This window comes from Platalea leucorodia (assembly GCF_965183815.1).
Source record: "Platalea leucorodia genome assembly, chromosome: 15".
Classification (NCBI taxonomy): domain Eukaryota; kingdom Metazoa; phylum Chordata; class Aves; order Pelecaniformes; family Threskiornithidae; genus Platalea; species Platalea leucorodia.
Genome location: NC_138837.1, coordinates 7,788,756 through 7,805,881, shown reverse-complemented (window position 1 = coordinate 7,805,881; position 17,126 = coordinate 7,788,756). Strand labels below are relative to the sequence as shown.

Here is a 17,126-nt window from a genome sequence, read left to right as displayed (position 1 = left end):
ATTCCATGGGTACAAAACTGTAGGCAGCTTGAAATGATCGCTGCAGTAGAATCGCCACAGAATTACTAACATTTGCTGCATGGAAAGAGAAAAGCTGTCCCTCTGTATATGCCCTGATTGCTCAAAGACAATCTGTTACAAATCCCCCAAATAATTTTCAGTATAGAAAGCCAAAAAGAAGTTTTTCACACCTTTTTCTACTCTCAAACGTTTCTTCTCCATCCCAGCAAACTGACTGTAATAAAACCAGTTTTCTTTTGTGCAAGATCAAGAACAGGGATGGGCTGCACATGTATACAGACCTTGTCGGTTTTTAACGTCCTTAATGTGATCTTCTAAGACCTTCTGCAGATTCCGATTAGCTAAAACGTCTTCTTCTAGTTGTTTTCGCAACATGAAAATGTTGTTTAGTTCCGTTTGCAAGCTATTTATACTAAAAAAAAAAAAAAGGAGGAAAAAAAAAATCTTAAAAGATTCAATTCAAAACATTTTGCTGTGCACCTCAGCATCCTTTATACTTCCAGGCTTCCACAAAGAGCCCATTTCACGTCAGCCATCGCTGTTTTTCATCACACAGTTACATCATTTTGATGCATAAGAATAAACAAATCCCTTCACAGAAAGATGAGACTAAACCTTTACATATACATCCTTTTCTTGCTGTTTTGAGCTGTGCTGCTTGTAAGTCAGCTTAAACATGGCAGATATATTCAACCAGCAAACTTCGGTGTAATTCTTTTTAAGGCAAATCAAAATTACTAACTTCTGAAAAGTATGCCAAAAAAATATCATTATCACGTAATACTGATGGCTCTGTGTATTCCGTTATAAGGTGACCATGGAAACTTTGTTCCTTTGCTACAGAGCTATACTATATAATCTAATGCTCGGCTTAAGAAAAAAATTAAAAAACATGTTTCGTTGAAAATATGACCCAAACACAACTAACTGTTTTATTTCTTCATTTATCCGAAAGTCTGTAAAAATTGCTTTTAAGGTCTAAATTGTCTCAATTATCTCAATGGGGTGTAAATGCCAAAACTTACAAATGATAATTTGTCAACGTGAATTAATTCTTTAAGCAGCTTTCTTCCAAGGTGACCACTGAAGCTCTTACTGTAGCATCAGCCACTGTCCCCCAGGCCTTCCAGTGTCAGCACCTCTAGCTGTCCCTTGCTAGATCTTCCCCGTACCCTTCAACAACATCAACAAGACAGTTCTGATCTGTCCATAAAAAGACTTAAGTGCACTAAAAACTGAAATTGTAATAAAATGTAATAAATTGGATTTAATAACAAATAAATAACAAGGTGTTACTGAACTCGTTGTATTATTTATTTTCATATTTACTTCACTCAGAACCTCGGTGTTTTAAGATAAATTAAGCTGCTGTAGAATTTCCAATCCACTGCCAGATTGCAGATTTAAATGCCAGAGAATTCAAGAATCTTTAAAAAAAATTTAAATCCATCTTACTGAAGACTATACAGGAACATACAGCACATCATACTTGCATGAGAATAACAGCATATTGTAGAAACGCATTAATTAAAAGACAGCATGTATGAAAAGACTCTCAGTCTGTCTTCTGACAAGCGTGCTGTTGTCAGTGTTTCCTGCACAAGAAACTATTGCTTTAACCAATTCTCCCTCGCTCAAGAGTATCTTTGAAGAGAGAGCTCTTAAATGCTCAGCAAAAAATTAAGAATAAAAGCAAACCAACACATTACTAGAAGCTAAGTAAGCACATTTTCTCCTTTTCATGAGGTAAAGGTTTTATAAGGAAAGGCATTGATTCCCTGCTTGAAGAGACAAGAAATGTCTTGGTCCTGACATCCGGTAGCTTATTTTGAAAAATACCCATCCAGGTTGCTTAAAATAAATAATGCCTAAAAGAAGACATGTCAGCAAGAAAACAGATGTTTCCCCAAATCCATGTCACTGCTGATGGCAATTACACAAATGAGGAAGCTGAATTTATCTGCAGGGCTTGTTTATCAGCTCCCCAGAACTTTGGGGGTTCAGGTCTTCCGCCATGACATTTACAGCACATCTCAGCCCACAAAACTACGAGAAGAAACGAGAAGACCTGCCTCCAACTTCCAGCTCTGTTGTTGAATCATTGCCCACCCTCTGCAAATCGCCGCATAACACGCACTGCTCTGGGCATCCTATAACTCCGTATCAAGAAAACAGAACTAATGATCCTGCTCCTGATCCTACAGAAGTTAATTGGAAAACTCCCATTACCCTAATGATTATAACTACAGTTATAATGTTCCTCATTTGAAAGATATTCTAAGAAAAACGAGTATCAGAGCTATGTTACTTTGCTGTCATTATTACATAGCGCTGACAATGGCCTTACCCACAGAGGGTGTTTCAATGGCAGGTCACACCCTCCATATCAAACATTAAAACAAACTGGCTTCTTCCTTCATTTGGTGATTCTTCAACAGAAAAGTCATGAAAGCCATTGCTATTTTCACAGAGATAAGAAATAATCTCCATAATCTGACTTCTATCACTATTTCTAATGAAAAGGATTCTAGTATCTAAAAGAGCTTCTGAGCTGTAGCCAAGCACAAGCTGGCATTACTATTAATGCGCTTAATTCAAAGACCAGATCTCATCTACTTTAGTGCTACTCACTTTATGGTTCCAAACTATAGTGGTCTATAAACCAACTGCAAAACACAAACACACATTCCCACAAAATTGGCAGGTATGAGCCATTGCCTTCAGGCAGCAAGAGTCAGGAGCTAGCTCTCAAATGCTGCCAATACTTAATTAAGATATTTGTAATTATAACAGTAAAAGTAATTTCTTTTATAAAACCTTTAAATTTATTTTACCTAAAGGCTAACAATTTTCTTTATTTTATCACAACGTCTCCTCAACTGCCAAGCAATAATAGGATACAAAGTAGGCCACAGATTTCTTTCTAAAATGTCGTGTTCTTTGATTTTAAAAGGTTAAAAACCACTTGCTTCTGCCATACTTCTGAATGCTTCACATCGAAAGCATACTATGCAAACTTCAATTATTCTGTTTTGTTTAACCTTCTCCAAAATCTTACTGGCTTATATTCTCATCAAAATTCTCACAGCGCCACTTTTAAGATAAGCATTATCTGTATTTCAGGAGTAAACCATGGCAAATCGTCCAGCACCCAGAAGTTCACTGCGACTTGATTCTTCCCCTATATTCCAACACAAGACATGTACCTCCTGAAAATCTAGCTGCTCTACTTTGGTACCCAAATGGAAGCCTGGCTCAAATGAGATTCCAATCCAAACAGAAATATTTTCAGAAACATTTAATTTAGATAATATAACCCCCCTTACAAAAATAGTTCTCTTTTAAGGAGACTACTGCAGCTAGTTTATGCCTTATGAACAATTGGCCAGTACAAAATAATCAGCAGTCCAGTTAAGCTGCACCTTTTTTCACAACTTTTGACTTTTGCCCTTTGAGTTTAGATTATCCACCAAAACAGAAAAAGTACTTACCTCTCCGATTCCTTGAAGGTCTTCACTAGCGTAGAATAAATATTTTGTTCCTTTCTTAAAGCAAGGATCAGCTTTTCATATTCGGCTTCTTTATTTTCCTAAATTAAAACAAGAACATACTAAGCTTACAATGCAATTTTTAAGTTTGCACGTCGACAACCATGTGTATGCTTCTGTCCTGAAGAAAACGTGAAGGAAGTAGCAACCCAAATTTGCTGAACGGGACTGCCCACCTCCAATCTCTAATATGAATCTGGAAACTATTCACGATACTTAAAAACAGCTACTGTCAAAAGAGGCAAATAGTGTCTCACTATTTTCCTACCGTGAGTCACATATCTAAACAGTGGTTCATCATTTTTATTATTTTTATCACAGTCTAAAAAGCTTTCCCCGCCCCGTCCCCAGCATCCTTACTTCCAAAGCGTACAACTTCCCAACGCGGGACAACCCGGCAGGTACCGACTGCAGAGGAGGGGAAGGGAAGTAGAGAAGCCCAAGCTCCAAGCACACATTTTAGAACATCGTCCTAAGAGTCCTCCCTGTATTCTGGATAAAATTGACTTTCTTTGGGGGAGAGGTTTCTGCAAATTCTCTTCCGTTGCTGAACAAGAAGGACTGTATTGAGCCGACGATTAAAGGATGAACATGTCGGATACACATGCGTCGAGTCAGCCTTCTGCACACTCAGCTTGCTCACTACAAGCTGCTTCTTGTGCAAAGAAAATAAAATTGTTTACCTGCAGTCTTGCTCACAGAAGGTATATTACTATTATTAGAATAAATCCAGACTCTTATGCTACATTCTCAGTAAGGATCCACCAAGTTCCCAAGATTTTTTTCACTCCCAAACAACCACACAGCCACTTTTTTCAGCAGGAAGCAAAAAATGCAGCTATTTAAAGGAGTATTGGCTTGCACTTATTACATAAAAATATCTAAGATATCAGCTGTCTCAGAAGAGAAATAACTGGGATATCTACAGCAAATTTAGCTGTATTAATGTCAGAGACATATATTCTGCCTCTGTTTGAGAAGAATAGTAGGCCTTGTTGCTTCTCTCAGTTTTCTTTTTCAACTGAAAACAAAGGAAGAACAAAAAAAGTGCCACAGCTAAGGGGGAATGTTTATGGCTCTGGCATGACAAGATAACTCTGGAGAGCAAGAATGAAAGGTAATTCTATTTTCTCCGTATTACAACCTCAAGATTGGAAACTAAACTCTCAAGAGATACTAAATCATTAGTGAACAGATCATTAACAAGGAAGAAATCTACACCCAGGAGTTTTAAGCAGCTGTTATTACTCCAATTGCAATTCCTAAGGAAGGAATTGCAACAAAAATTCAGCTACAGTAGAATCTCGTTAATTCACACTAACGATGCAAAGACTCTGTTAATTTGAAAAATTCGGTATTCTGCAAAGTAAACAGTACAAAAGCAAGGACAACTGTTGTTTACTTTTAATTATTTACACCCATACTTCACAGTATGCTAGCAAATATGTTAAATAATATTTTGCAAGTGTAATCAAGTTCTGATCAAATTACTCCCATTAAGGTAATCTGCATGTCAGATCTTACTGCGGGAAGAGTCGCTTCTACCACCTAACGCTACGGATTCTGTGCAGAAGTGACCTTGCCTTTGTACACGTGCACCATGTTCATCTACCAGCATTCCGAACAGTAGCTGTATTCCAACAAATGCTTCCAGGTTCTCGTGCAGTTTACACATGAAATACTATTCTGTATATGAAGTGCAAAATACTGAGCTTCATAGCGAGTTTATTATCTAGATGAGCAGAGGAGAAGCACACAGCGATGGCTTCTGCTGACTGAGTACTGAGAAACACAAAGGCAAACAGATGGAGGTGGGTGATCCAGAGCCCATTAATAAAAAATCTCACAAAAACCCCCATGTAAAACAGTACATCTTACAGCCTGAATTAAGGAGTCTTATCAATGTGTTGGAATCTCAGCCTTTCAAGAACAGTCACTAAACATAAAATACACAGATTGCAATTTAACTTGGAAAAAGTTTGATCACAATGACACTGATCAATGACATAGAAAGCAACAGGAAGAAAAAAAAATCTTTTGACTTAATTTAGTCAGTTAACAGTCTGTTAAAAGTTCTAGTGAACTCCTCCATATGTCTGATACAAGCCTTGCAATTATTACTGAAGACACCACGGATATATCCTAATTAAAAGCTCTTTCTGAAGCACTGGCAAAGTAATGTCACTGAAGAGTTTACGGTACAGAAATTAGATAACGGTTGTCACCAATTGTTCAGGGTCTATCGCTGCTGTATTAACAAAGCAGCGTTATACACAGAACCATGCTCCGGTTTCCTATGTTTCTTTTACAATTCACATATTAATTTAGTTCTACATTTGCACCAAAATCTCAGTAAGCTCATGAAATCCTCCCAACTCTTTTTTCCTGCATAACGGGAGACATGAGCTGTTTCTTCATTTCAAATGTCACAGACTATACACAAATTATTATGAACTCTAAATTCAACTCGCTAGGTAGAGGTTAGCAAAATCATGAAGAAATATTCTTGATTTTTCAGAATCTTTCATGAATAATAAGGATGAGAAGATACAGCATAATTTTTTTTTTTTTTTTACATTATTACTGTCATTTCTAAATAAAGCGTAGGAGTGAATTATTCCAATCAACTCCCCAACGGTACACAAAACATAAGGCAGCTCTGTAACTTAAATAGACCATAATGCTGTGGGAGTTAATGAAACATTAAACCTCTTGACACATGGTGTGAGGGAAAATGTGTTAGAGGAGATAGCTGCAAGACATCCAGGACCATATTGCAGTGAAAGATTTATATTCCCATGAAAGGAGGCAATCTAATACATTAAAGTCTATATTTAAGTCTGAAATACTATTGCTAAGCAGCAGCGGTGGAAAACATAACTTATTTTCATTAAAGGTTTCTCAAATTGTAAGCAATGTAAGTAAAAGGTTTATACCTCCACAATAAATAACTTACTGGCAAAGTCACAAGAATATCCAGTTGCCTCCCTGAACACTCTCTTGCTTACAACAACCGTTGGGATCATTGCAAAACCTCTGAAGGTTAGAGGACGAATGATCGAGAGAAGGCCATAACCTACAGCTCATCACTGATTCATCCATCCATCCATCCATCCACCAGTACCAGAACTTGGTAATTTCTTCTAATATTGCAGTAAACTTTATGTATGGTCTCCCATAAATGAAGCGATCACTAATAAGATTAAAATTGTTACGGGCCACTGAGTCATATCTCTAAAGAAGAAAATTACTATAGCAAAAGACTTTGTTGGTGACTTTTAGAAGATGTCATCTCAACCACAGAAAATGTCACAAAGCTGATGGCTCTGAGGAACTTACGGCCCTTCTTGGTGATGTGCGAGGCAAGACTACTGGACCATATACTCCCAATATCACTTCCTCAGGCTAACTCCTTTAAGATTAAATTTCTGCTAATATGGAAATGGTGAGATACCCCAAGCACATCCATTCCCATCACCAGGCCACACTCAGCGTCACAGGAAAAAAGCGTCATGTTTGAAGCGTCTGAAGACATGGTTATTGACCAAAAACTTTGCAGTTTTCAGCTATAAGCTAATCTCACCAAATCAGCAATTGAACTACCACCTTGTTTATGTGTTCACAACATCAGTTTCAAGAGACTGAAAGCAACAACTACAACGCACCGATCACTATTTAATAGACAGGACACTTGTATAAAAAAAACCAAGTCAACTACACCCCTTTCCATACTCACGACGACTCAGCACAACGACAGCAAGGCACGTCTGCAGTACTGCAGCAACTGCACCAGCGCCAGTTCTCACGGCACCCGTAACTGCAACGCTCTAGCTACATCAATAACTTCCATGCATTGACTATCATTTCTCCAGCTGCAGCAAATTAGACATCACAACTGTAGGCACACAGTATTCTTCAGTTCCCTGACTGCAGAGTATTAACTCCCTAAATACAGTAGTAATTATAATCAAAGTCAAATATGTGCTGATCATACAGGAATTAGAAAGTGTCTTGTGTCTGCAGGAACATCAGATTTGCCTTGCAGTGTATCAGCTAACTACATTTCCTACTCCACCCTCAAGCGGTATATAAGCTCCCCTTCCCAAAAACAGACGTCGCGGAAAGGCTACATTACAGCAAAATCCAAGAAGGCTTTTTTACAGTTAGAGAAATCAATTTAGAATTAAAACTCGTATCACTGTGGCCCCTTACTGCAGTATGCGCCGCGTGCAAGATTACACGTGCAACACAACAGAACCCAGAAGCACAGCTCAAGGACTGAACAAGAGCCACTTTTCTCAATTTTGCTGCTTTTCTCAGCAATAAAACGAACCACAAAGGTCTAAAAATCTGTGTTAGAAATATATTTACGTAATAAATGCTCCAACAAAAAAAGCTTTGTAAGTATAGGAGTATTGGTTGCGAGAGAAGAGCATTAAGCACAAACCCAACTAAAGTTTCCAAAATTACATGGAGTCCATTGCACTTCTAAATTCCTTGGCTGTAAAATATATTTCATTCCGAGACTTCATAGATACCGGAGTCAGCAGATGCATGACTAACCTAATTATCAGTGCCCTCGCACACTCTCTCTCTAGCCCATGACAGTGGCTCAAGAATCCAAAGTCTAATTAGAAACTGTCATTTATCTTCCCTGGCCTGGCCAAGGCACCCAGCAGAGCTTTGGATGTTGGTTGCTTTAAAATTTATCGTTACATTAAAATAAAGTAAAAAGGTATGATGAAAGAGAGAAAGTTCTGCATCTCTCAATTCAGTTTCTTCAACTTTAAAGATCAGTGAGGCTAGAAGAGCTCGGTTTCTGCTCTCTCTGGTGGGGAGGATCCAGCTGTGCATTTGTTGACAGTTGGTGCAGCACTGTAAAGTCATCAAAGAGCCCAAGGCAGCCAATGAGAGCAGTGTTCTGGACAATCTGTGCCCAAAAACTTATGATTAATATGCCGAAGCGGGTTCTTACAGGAGATATCTTACACAGAGGTTGAGCTGAGCGGACAATGGGTTGTGATTAGGTATTGTTCACAATCACTAAGTGAGCCAGCAATAGAGAATAGATCGTGATTAGAAGGTGGAGACTGGGTCATTACCATGCATGGCTTCGCTTGCCACTGCTCTCTCTCCTGGTTATACACCTGTACTGGAAGTGGGGTGTACAGAGGAAAGTTAGTGTTTGATTTTCATTAATTCTGTACGATTTTCCATCACTCTTGGGTCCCTTTGTGACAGAAGCTATGTGCATGCACTGCAGTTTGTTTTACAGAGGTAGAATTTCTACTCAACTTTTCACAGACTTTATTTTCTCTGCATGTATATTCATATATACTTTGATCTACTCTGCACTGGTACCCTGGCAAACAGTGATGCGGCTCCTTTACTCTGAGCTTCTCATATAACCCAGGACTCAACGTGTGCTTGCATCTACCTAGTTTAATAATAGTGCCCGTAACATATTAAGCATCTCATCACTAGTAGGTTCAGAATGTGACACAAGACATAGCACTCATGTTTCCTTTGCCATCAGCTCACTTTATTTTAAACTTCCTTGAGAAAATCTCATTCATGACTGATATATTATTAAAGAAACAAAATAGCTTTCTCCATCATTAGTACGTCCTAGTCTAATTCTTTTTACTTTGCCTGATGCTTTTGGAGACCTTAACATACTAGGCTGCAAACAACACAAAAAAAGACAAGAAATGTACCTTCAAAAGCAGCTTCCTTGTTCAATAATCTGCACACAAAAATAAAAATGCACGGATGGAGTCACCGATGGAGTCAAAGTTCTTTGCCTTAAAGTAGTTTTCTTCTTGCCCTAGACATATCTTCACTCCTACCTCCATTTTTTATCCTCACACTCCATTTATCTCCTGTGGTCGCTAGCTCTGTGCAATCTTTCCCTTATCAGAAGTACGCAAACTCTCCTCTGCATCTCTCTTCAGAAACTCAGACACCCTCCCACTCAGGGAAATACGGCTACCCTAATGACCACAAAACTCTACCTTTTTATGGCAGGCAAAACATTTTACACGCTTTCTGAGAGTAAAGATTTTAGTGATGCCATATAAACTCATCAGAGTACAATACTATATACTCTTAAGATGCCAGATCAATACCTCCACAATCATACAAATCATATGACACAATTATTAACAAAGGCATTGTCATCTTTTTAATAATACAGAATATTTCGATATGGTACTGATATGAAGGAAAACCAGCCCCTTGCTACATGGGTGAATTACAACGTGTAGGAGTCCACACCTATGAAGTCAAAGTCAAAATTCCCTTCAATTTGAACTCAAGGTATTTATCTGCAAATGATCAGAGTTATGAAAAACTCACCTCTAACTCTCTGACTATCTTGATGATTGACTGTTGAGACTGTGCAGCACATTTTTCCTTTACTAAGCCCTCATTTTTCAGTTCAAGTTCTTCATTGGCTCTTAGAAGGTTCTTGTACTTATTCAGGAGCTCCTGCAATTCTGCATCCTTTTCTTTAACTGTTCCATCAAGTTTCTAACAAAAGAAAACAATGAGACAGTTTTACAAAATTTACTCTAGTTTTATATCGCAAAATAGACAAACAAAAAAAAATGCGGGAGAACATCCAAGGATGATCCAACACATATTCTTTACATACCTCGCAAAAGAAGACCTCAATTTAACATGATACAAGCAAAAAAAGATCGAACAGAAGCCTTCCCCAGCTATCCAATCTTTTAAGTATTAAAAAATAAGTCAAGGCATGCACCTTGGTCTCCAGGTATAGAGCAACCTCAACTATTACTCTTTGCATTGCTGGTTGAATACCATCGGTACTTTCCAGGGTTATACCTCCAGCTATAAAAAAACTGAGCAGGGGTCTGTTAACATTCAGGCAGCTCCCTTCTCGCATGCACCGTTTTGAATGGGCTCCAAAAAAAGAAGATAAAATATTTCAGTATCTATACCAATTCCTCAACTTCTAGTTTCTGCACAATAAACTGAAAATCATAGGCACTTCAGAGCTTTTAAAGTATCTTACTACAACAGTGAAAATTCTGTGTATTTCTTCCTCCTCTGTCCACACGCTTCATAAAACCCTAACAAGAAATCTTGTTGAATGCCACACACTCTATAATTATATGTCTCTTCTACAAATACAGTATTATAAAAAGTGAAGGATTATCATCAAAATCAACAGTAATTCTAACTACAAATGTGATTTTGTAATAATTTGTCATACAAAATCAAATGATAACTTTCCATTTTTCCTTTCAACTTAAGTCTACTTACTTGAAGCAGTAGATCCTTTTGATTGACATTGTCTGTTAGCCGCTTGATAACTAGCTCTTGGCTCTGCAACTTCTGATTGCTTTCACTCAAAAGAATATTGTAATGATGTTCAACTGCTTTTTCTTTCTCAGTCATTTCACCGTGTAATTTCTCTAGTTGATTTCTAAGGTCCTACAAAAAATGAAACTGAATATTTAGCAAATCAACTTTAAAAAAAGTTTAAGACTAACAACCCACATTATTAGCTTAACTTTTCATTGCTTTAAATTACTCATATCACTGAATAGTCTGGAGAATGTATTTAAGTCGGTATCTTTCTCTTGGCATCAATGAACACCATTAAAGAAAGAAAATTTTTAGATGAGGTGTCAGTATTGCCTTCTAAAAATCTAGGTTGTTATTGTTTAAATGCTTTTCATACGCAATGACTGGACTCCAGGCTGTTGGGAATATCGTGCACGTAGCTGTTGTTGCTGTCAGAATGAACACTCACTTCTGAGTCAATTTACTCCCTTGCTAGAAATAGGAGAAAATTGGTTACGGGTGATTCAGTTTGTCATTTGCTCTTTTTCTCATCACACCGTGAAAATTCTTGCACTAACATTGTATTACTAGTTACTTTTGCATCAAACAAAAGGCCAGAAATGTTAAAACATTTTCTTTTGACAAGAGCACAAACTTCAAATGACCAATCAGGTCGGTCTCGCGATTAGAAGTCGTGAACAGAACTTGATCGTGATTCTGGCTGTTAATTACTTCCTGCAGCTCCAACGTTAGTTGCATCATCTCCACATCTTAGTTTCCCATCAGAGAAACGTATGCTTCTTGTCCATTTTGCTTCTAAAACACAGAAACAATCTCTTTCAATAGGTTTATGCAGTAGCAAGTCCAAAGGACTCTGAGATCTGTTAGGATCACCATGGGCTACTGCAGTGTAAAAAGCAGTACCTCCTAGTTTGCAGGTCAGACGCTTGACGCACACCACAATTACAGCTTTCTCCTCTGCGCTCCTACAGATCCTGTTCCACTTCACTTGACAATCCACCATCTAAAACCGTGGCTATCTATGGGGTTTCAAAGTCTGACCACCTGATAAAGCCTTGAGTTCCAAGCAATAACATCAAACAATTCCTATTCCTTACATTTTGCTATGAACTGTGACAATCGCTAAATCGATGGAAATATACGTGAAATTATTAGCATGTAATTAGTAGTCAGTTCCCAGTTACAGAGTGGAAAATATGCAAGAGCACAGGGCAGTAGAAAAATCCATAACACGGCTTCTCTGTCTTTCCACCTTCTCTCCCACCACCGCAGTCTGTGTCACTTCAAGTTTTTTGCTGCTTTGTTGGAAATGCCAACACTGCCCACTGAAGGAGGCACCGCTTGCGCACACACTAGCCCCATTTTATAAGCTTTCACTCTGCAAGAAGATCTAGAGCGTTTACTGCAGGGATGGTGTGGAAAAAAAAAGTAGTAGAAACTTGTAACAAAGGAGCTGCTGTCTAAAATTAAACAATTAAAACTTACAGAAGACTTTATACTATCTAAAAGTCTCTTCAGACCCAAAGAACCAGGTATCACAGCCTACGTCTTAAAACAAATGTTTTCCATTTATTCCCCAAAAGGGCCCATTTGTGAAGTATCATAAGCCCTTTAAATAGTTTGCACATATGGTAGTCACCTATAAACTTTACATTTACCTCCACCAGGATTTAAAATTCAATACTTGTTTCTTACTCTAAGTATAAAGAAATAGTACTAGTGACACTTTAATTGCCATCTCCTTACAAACTGTTTTATGTCCTTTTCTTGACTTAATTACCTTGCTTCATGCAGGTTCACATCAAATCCTTAACATCATTTTACTACTTCAGTGTTTTACTTCTCTTTATTTTGCCCATTAAATACAAATTGTCATTTACAATGCCTTTTGGTTTACTTGCTTAATTTTAGCTTCATTACCAGGATTCAGCTAAGAAACCCCTAATAGCTCCCCAAAAAAACCCTCAAATGTTATTCAGTTTCAAAGAATGATTAAGCTTAGACCTTCAGTTCTGCAAACTAATAAAGTTCATTTTGTCAGGACCAAAAGAACGACTTGCCTGACTAAGAAAACTGAAGAATTGCAGAATCAGGTCCGAGTTTTGTCTATGTACACAAACTCTCAAATATGTTTCTATTTCTTCCTAACCACTAACTATAAATATAAACTGTGGTGTAGCACAGGTCTTTTGGAAGTAGTGTAAGGTCTGATAACTGCCAAGTCTTTTGGCTTCACGTTAGGGAGCTCTCCAGGCGGGTCACGTTAAGCCTGTTCACGTACGGCACGTGAACTGGAAGCAAAGGATCAACGGCAGCGTTATGATTTTCACTGCATTGCAAAGTTCCCTCCTTGGCTTTCTATTTTTACATTGTTTTGATCCTATGACATCACTGAGAGGCTTTAAGTGAATACATCTCCTGTCAGGTAATTAAACATCAAAGGGACACTTTTGACCTGTCCTGTACCTTCAAGTGACCAAGACTCTGTGACTTCGCTTTATGAAAACCATAACCAGCTTTAAGAAGAAAAGATGACAGACATGCATGGATGGAAAAGACGCTGCTGCAATAACAGTACTACACCCCCTATTACCTAATCTCGGTCGTCTTGGGGTACAATACTCGTCAGGTACAGAAACTATGCTTCTGCCTTTAAAGCAGCAAAAATATTATAGCTAGGTTTATGGGAAGAGGTGGATTGACAAGGCATACAATTGTGGAAAAAGTAAAAAAGCCTGTGAGAGACTTGCAATTTGCAGATACTTTGCCTCTACTCTTTCTGCCCCCAGAGTTCCCTAAATCCTTCCCAAAACAAGCCGGAGTTGAAACTGAAAATTATCTTCTTTGCATGAGCTAGAATTCGGTAACACACCAAACTATCCATCACTATAGCAGGTTGCTTGAACTCATTGACCGCTCAAATTGTCTGGGAGAAAATCTATTGGATTCTATACATTGACTTGCAAGGATAATATAGTACCTACAGCTCTCGGAGCATAAACTTTGCAATTCCCTCTGCCAACCTTTTTCCCCAAGAGACTTTCCTATGATTAATGAGAGTTGAACTAAGAAAAATGAATGTGAAACACTATAATATAGAAGACTGGAGCAGATGCCTCCCCCTCCTTGTTAGATGGAAAACAGGCTGGTGAATAATTAAGTCCTGAAGCTCCAAAACCTCCCTCTCAGGCTAAACTACAGGTAGGAGGACTAAATAATAAATTCTGCCTAATGAGTTATTCTGCATTTCCCCAACCAACTGATCAAATATGAATACCTAGTGAATACACTCTAATTGTCTACATTTAGGCCTGGAGAGAGAACGGATACTTTAAGTGTTTAATCATGTAAATCTGAACAAAGTCTTCGATCAAGAAGCATTGGGTCTCTGTTACAGACACAGTAACGTAGTGGACACAAACAACATTACGGATGAGTTGATGTTTATTCCTCATCAATTGTATGTAAGAATATAGGCCCAAAGTTTCTTGTTTCAGAGAGCTTAAGGTGATGCTGAACTACTGCTTACCAGCAGCTTTTGGAAAGTATGGAAGTGGAAGAGTTTTTGCTTTTAACGTTGACCTAGTCAAAAGCCAGGGCACCCGCCCACCCGGAGGCAGGGACATCGCTCACAAACATCTACACCTATTGCACCAGAAGACTCCTAATATCGGCCACAGTCTCCGATTTGGATGATCAGCTGGCGTGTAGCAGTCTTAATTTAGTTTAACCTTCTTCCATTCCAGAACAGTAATGCCCAAATCATCTCTGGATAACTGGGTTTACAACAGGGCAAAAGTACTTTTTCTGGATCTCTAAGATTTTTGGTTTGTTTGGGGTTTTTGTTTGGGTTTTTGTTGTTTGTTTGATTTTTTTTTTCAAATAAATATATGCAAAAATTGGGATTATCCCAATTACAATATGTGAAAAGTCATTGAAAATTTCCCTGTGAGTGAGTGAAGAGCTAAGACAGCAGTTCATTACAGATGTTGAGGGCATTTTCTACAGTTTAGGCACATTCTTGCTAGTTTTATTCTAACAAAATAGAAACACTGACAAATAGGTATCTCGGAGCGTAAAGAGAACAGAATTTTTAAGGCTGTCTCATAAAAAGTTTGGATCAGATCACTGAAGTGGTTTTCTATTTGTCAAAGAGCAAAATATCACAGCATATTTTTTTACTCCCACATATCTACTACTTAATGGGCAACATTTCACAGGCAGCGTTGCTATATCCAAATGTACTAGCAGCTCTGAAATTGAAGCAGCTGTTCTGCAAGGAGTGGGAAATAGGTTAGGGATATAATTTTTATAAGACTGCTCATCTTTTGGCAGGAATGCTTTTCCCCAAGGAGCTAGTCATTTACATGAAAAACTTGGACATAATGGAATGAAACAGGCTTCTGTAATACAAGTAACTTTGAATCCCCTGGCAACTCCTTACTCAGTCCTATTTTTCCTGTCTTTCCTATACCGAGTTATATTCTAGCTCCCTTGAAAGACGAAAAAAGTTCTGAATAGCGAAGATAGTTAAATATAAAATACTTTAAATCAATAAAATATGTTCTTTGTGGCTGTTTTACTGACAGGAGCGATCTGTTCTTTCCCTCCTTAACCTCAACCCCCTGAAGAAATTTCAAAGCACACCAAAGATAGAGACTTTGTGACAGCAGCCTAACCGCGGTTGACAACCAGCCGAAAATGCGAGTTAAATTGGGGGCAGGAGAGGGCGAGCACTTATTTGTTTGTGGGTAAAGAGATCCCTCTACCGGCTTTAAGTGATATTGCAGGGACAGCAACTGCCACGTATACCTGCGCTAAGGTTCTTATTTAACAGTTGAACCAAAACATCCACTGAATAAATACAAGCTCATTTAATCTTTTATGTAGTTTAATATAGCAGCAGACTAATCCCTAACTGAAGGGGACCAGCCTCTGCATGCAGGCAGGACTCTAGGCGAGAATTTAGAAAACTCCACGTGGCGACATACAGGTGGGAATTATCTGTTAGCCAAACGCTCAGCAGAAGTTGCATCCCTTTTTCAAAGGAAGAAAAGAAGAAACCTGATCATTCACTTTGTTGCATGAGCTGTGCGTGTTGGAAACAGAAGTGCTTATCTAAACGCCTACAGCAAGGTAAAAAACCCTAAACAGCATATGATGCAAGTAAAATTAATGAACAAATACAGCACAACATTTTCATGTTCAACTGTCATCAACTAATCCTGTGCTTTGGAAATGTTACAAGCAAAAATTACTAAATATACAGTCTTTACAGTGACCCTGCTATGATAGCAAAAAGCAAGCTGAAGTTTGGCTTAAGGTTGCAACCACTGGCTACTTACTCCTGTTCTGCATTAGAACTAAGTTTAATTTAAGTAGTGAAATTTAAGATAACGTATAGACACGTAACAAGACAAATACAGCAGCAATATAAAACGTACACTGTCGTACATGTTCAGACTCTCCCAGCAGAAAAACTGAAACCAACAGTAACCACTTATTACTTATAAAGGCTAAGGATTTTTTCTAGGACTTAAGACTGTCAAGATGATATTTATTTTAAAATCTTTTTCTGTGCAGACTACGTGCCTGAATTTTCCTCAATCTTCTTGGCCACATTCCTTGGAACATTGGCTTTAGGCAAATGCATTTACCTTTCCAAAAAGTATTCAAATTAAAAAACTTAATCTTAGAAAAGGACATGCTAGAAACGCTAAATTATTTTTAAACTTTATGAAATAAAGGAAAAAAGTGATAATAACATTAATGGTTTTGTCACTTCTGCTCTTCTGTAGTTGTGCTTCATCCAGCTCCTTCTCCATTTTCTCTCTTTCTAAATTCAAATCATTTAGCTCTTGATCGGTCCTTTTAATCCTCCTTTGTAGTTTACGATTCTCAGCATCCTTTGTAAGGTTTTCTGAACGCAGCTCTGCTAAGAGGGTCTCTTTTTCCATCAAGAGAGCTTGATAATCCTCAGCACCCTGAAACACAATGCAGCATTCAAGTTCTAGAAGGGTATTTTGTAGAGACTGGAAGTCTTTACTTTTGTTGTATCCAAACTCACTCCCCCGCACCTCTTTCCAGTGCTTCAAAATTATGGTGCAAAAATACAGTGAAATGACAGTTACTCACACAACAGGGAAAATGTTACACTGAAAGTATTCTCAACTAATGTAACACAGCTTTCAACGACATCCAGCGCAGGATAACAAAGTCTTA

The 17,126-nt window shown here is 38.1% G+C and overlaps 1 protein-coding gene across 11 annotated transcripts in view; it reads right to left on the bottom strand.

Annotated features, from left to right (window-relative positions):
• Positions 1–17,126, bottom strand: part of CDK5RAP2 (CDK5 regulatory subunit associated protein 2) — an 83,595-nt gene that overhangs the window by 47,531 nt on the left and 18,938 nt on the right. For all 11 annotated transcript variants that reach the window (XM_082327489.1, XM_082327484.1, XM_082327482.1 and 8 more), the window contains 5 exons: positions 16,670–16,888; positions 10,860–11,030; positions 9,927–10,100; positions 3,513–3,610; positions 303–433 (listed from right to left, as the gene is read on the bottom strand). In XM_082327489.1, the coding sequence (XP_082183615.1) occupies positions 303–433; positions 3,513–3,610; positions 9,927–10,100; positions 10,860–11,030; positions 16,670–16,888 (793 nt within the window). The remainder of the gene's footprint in view (positions 1–302; positions 434–3,512; positions 3,611–9,926; positions 10,101–10,859; positions 11,031–16,669; positions 16,889–17,126) is intronic.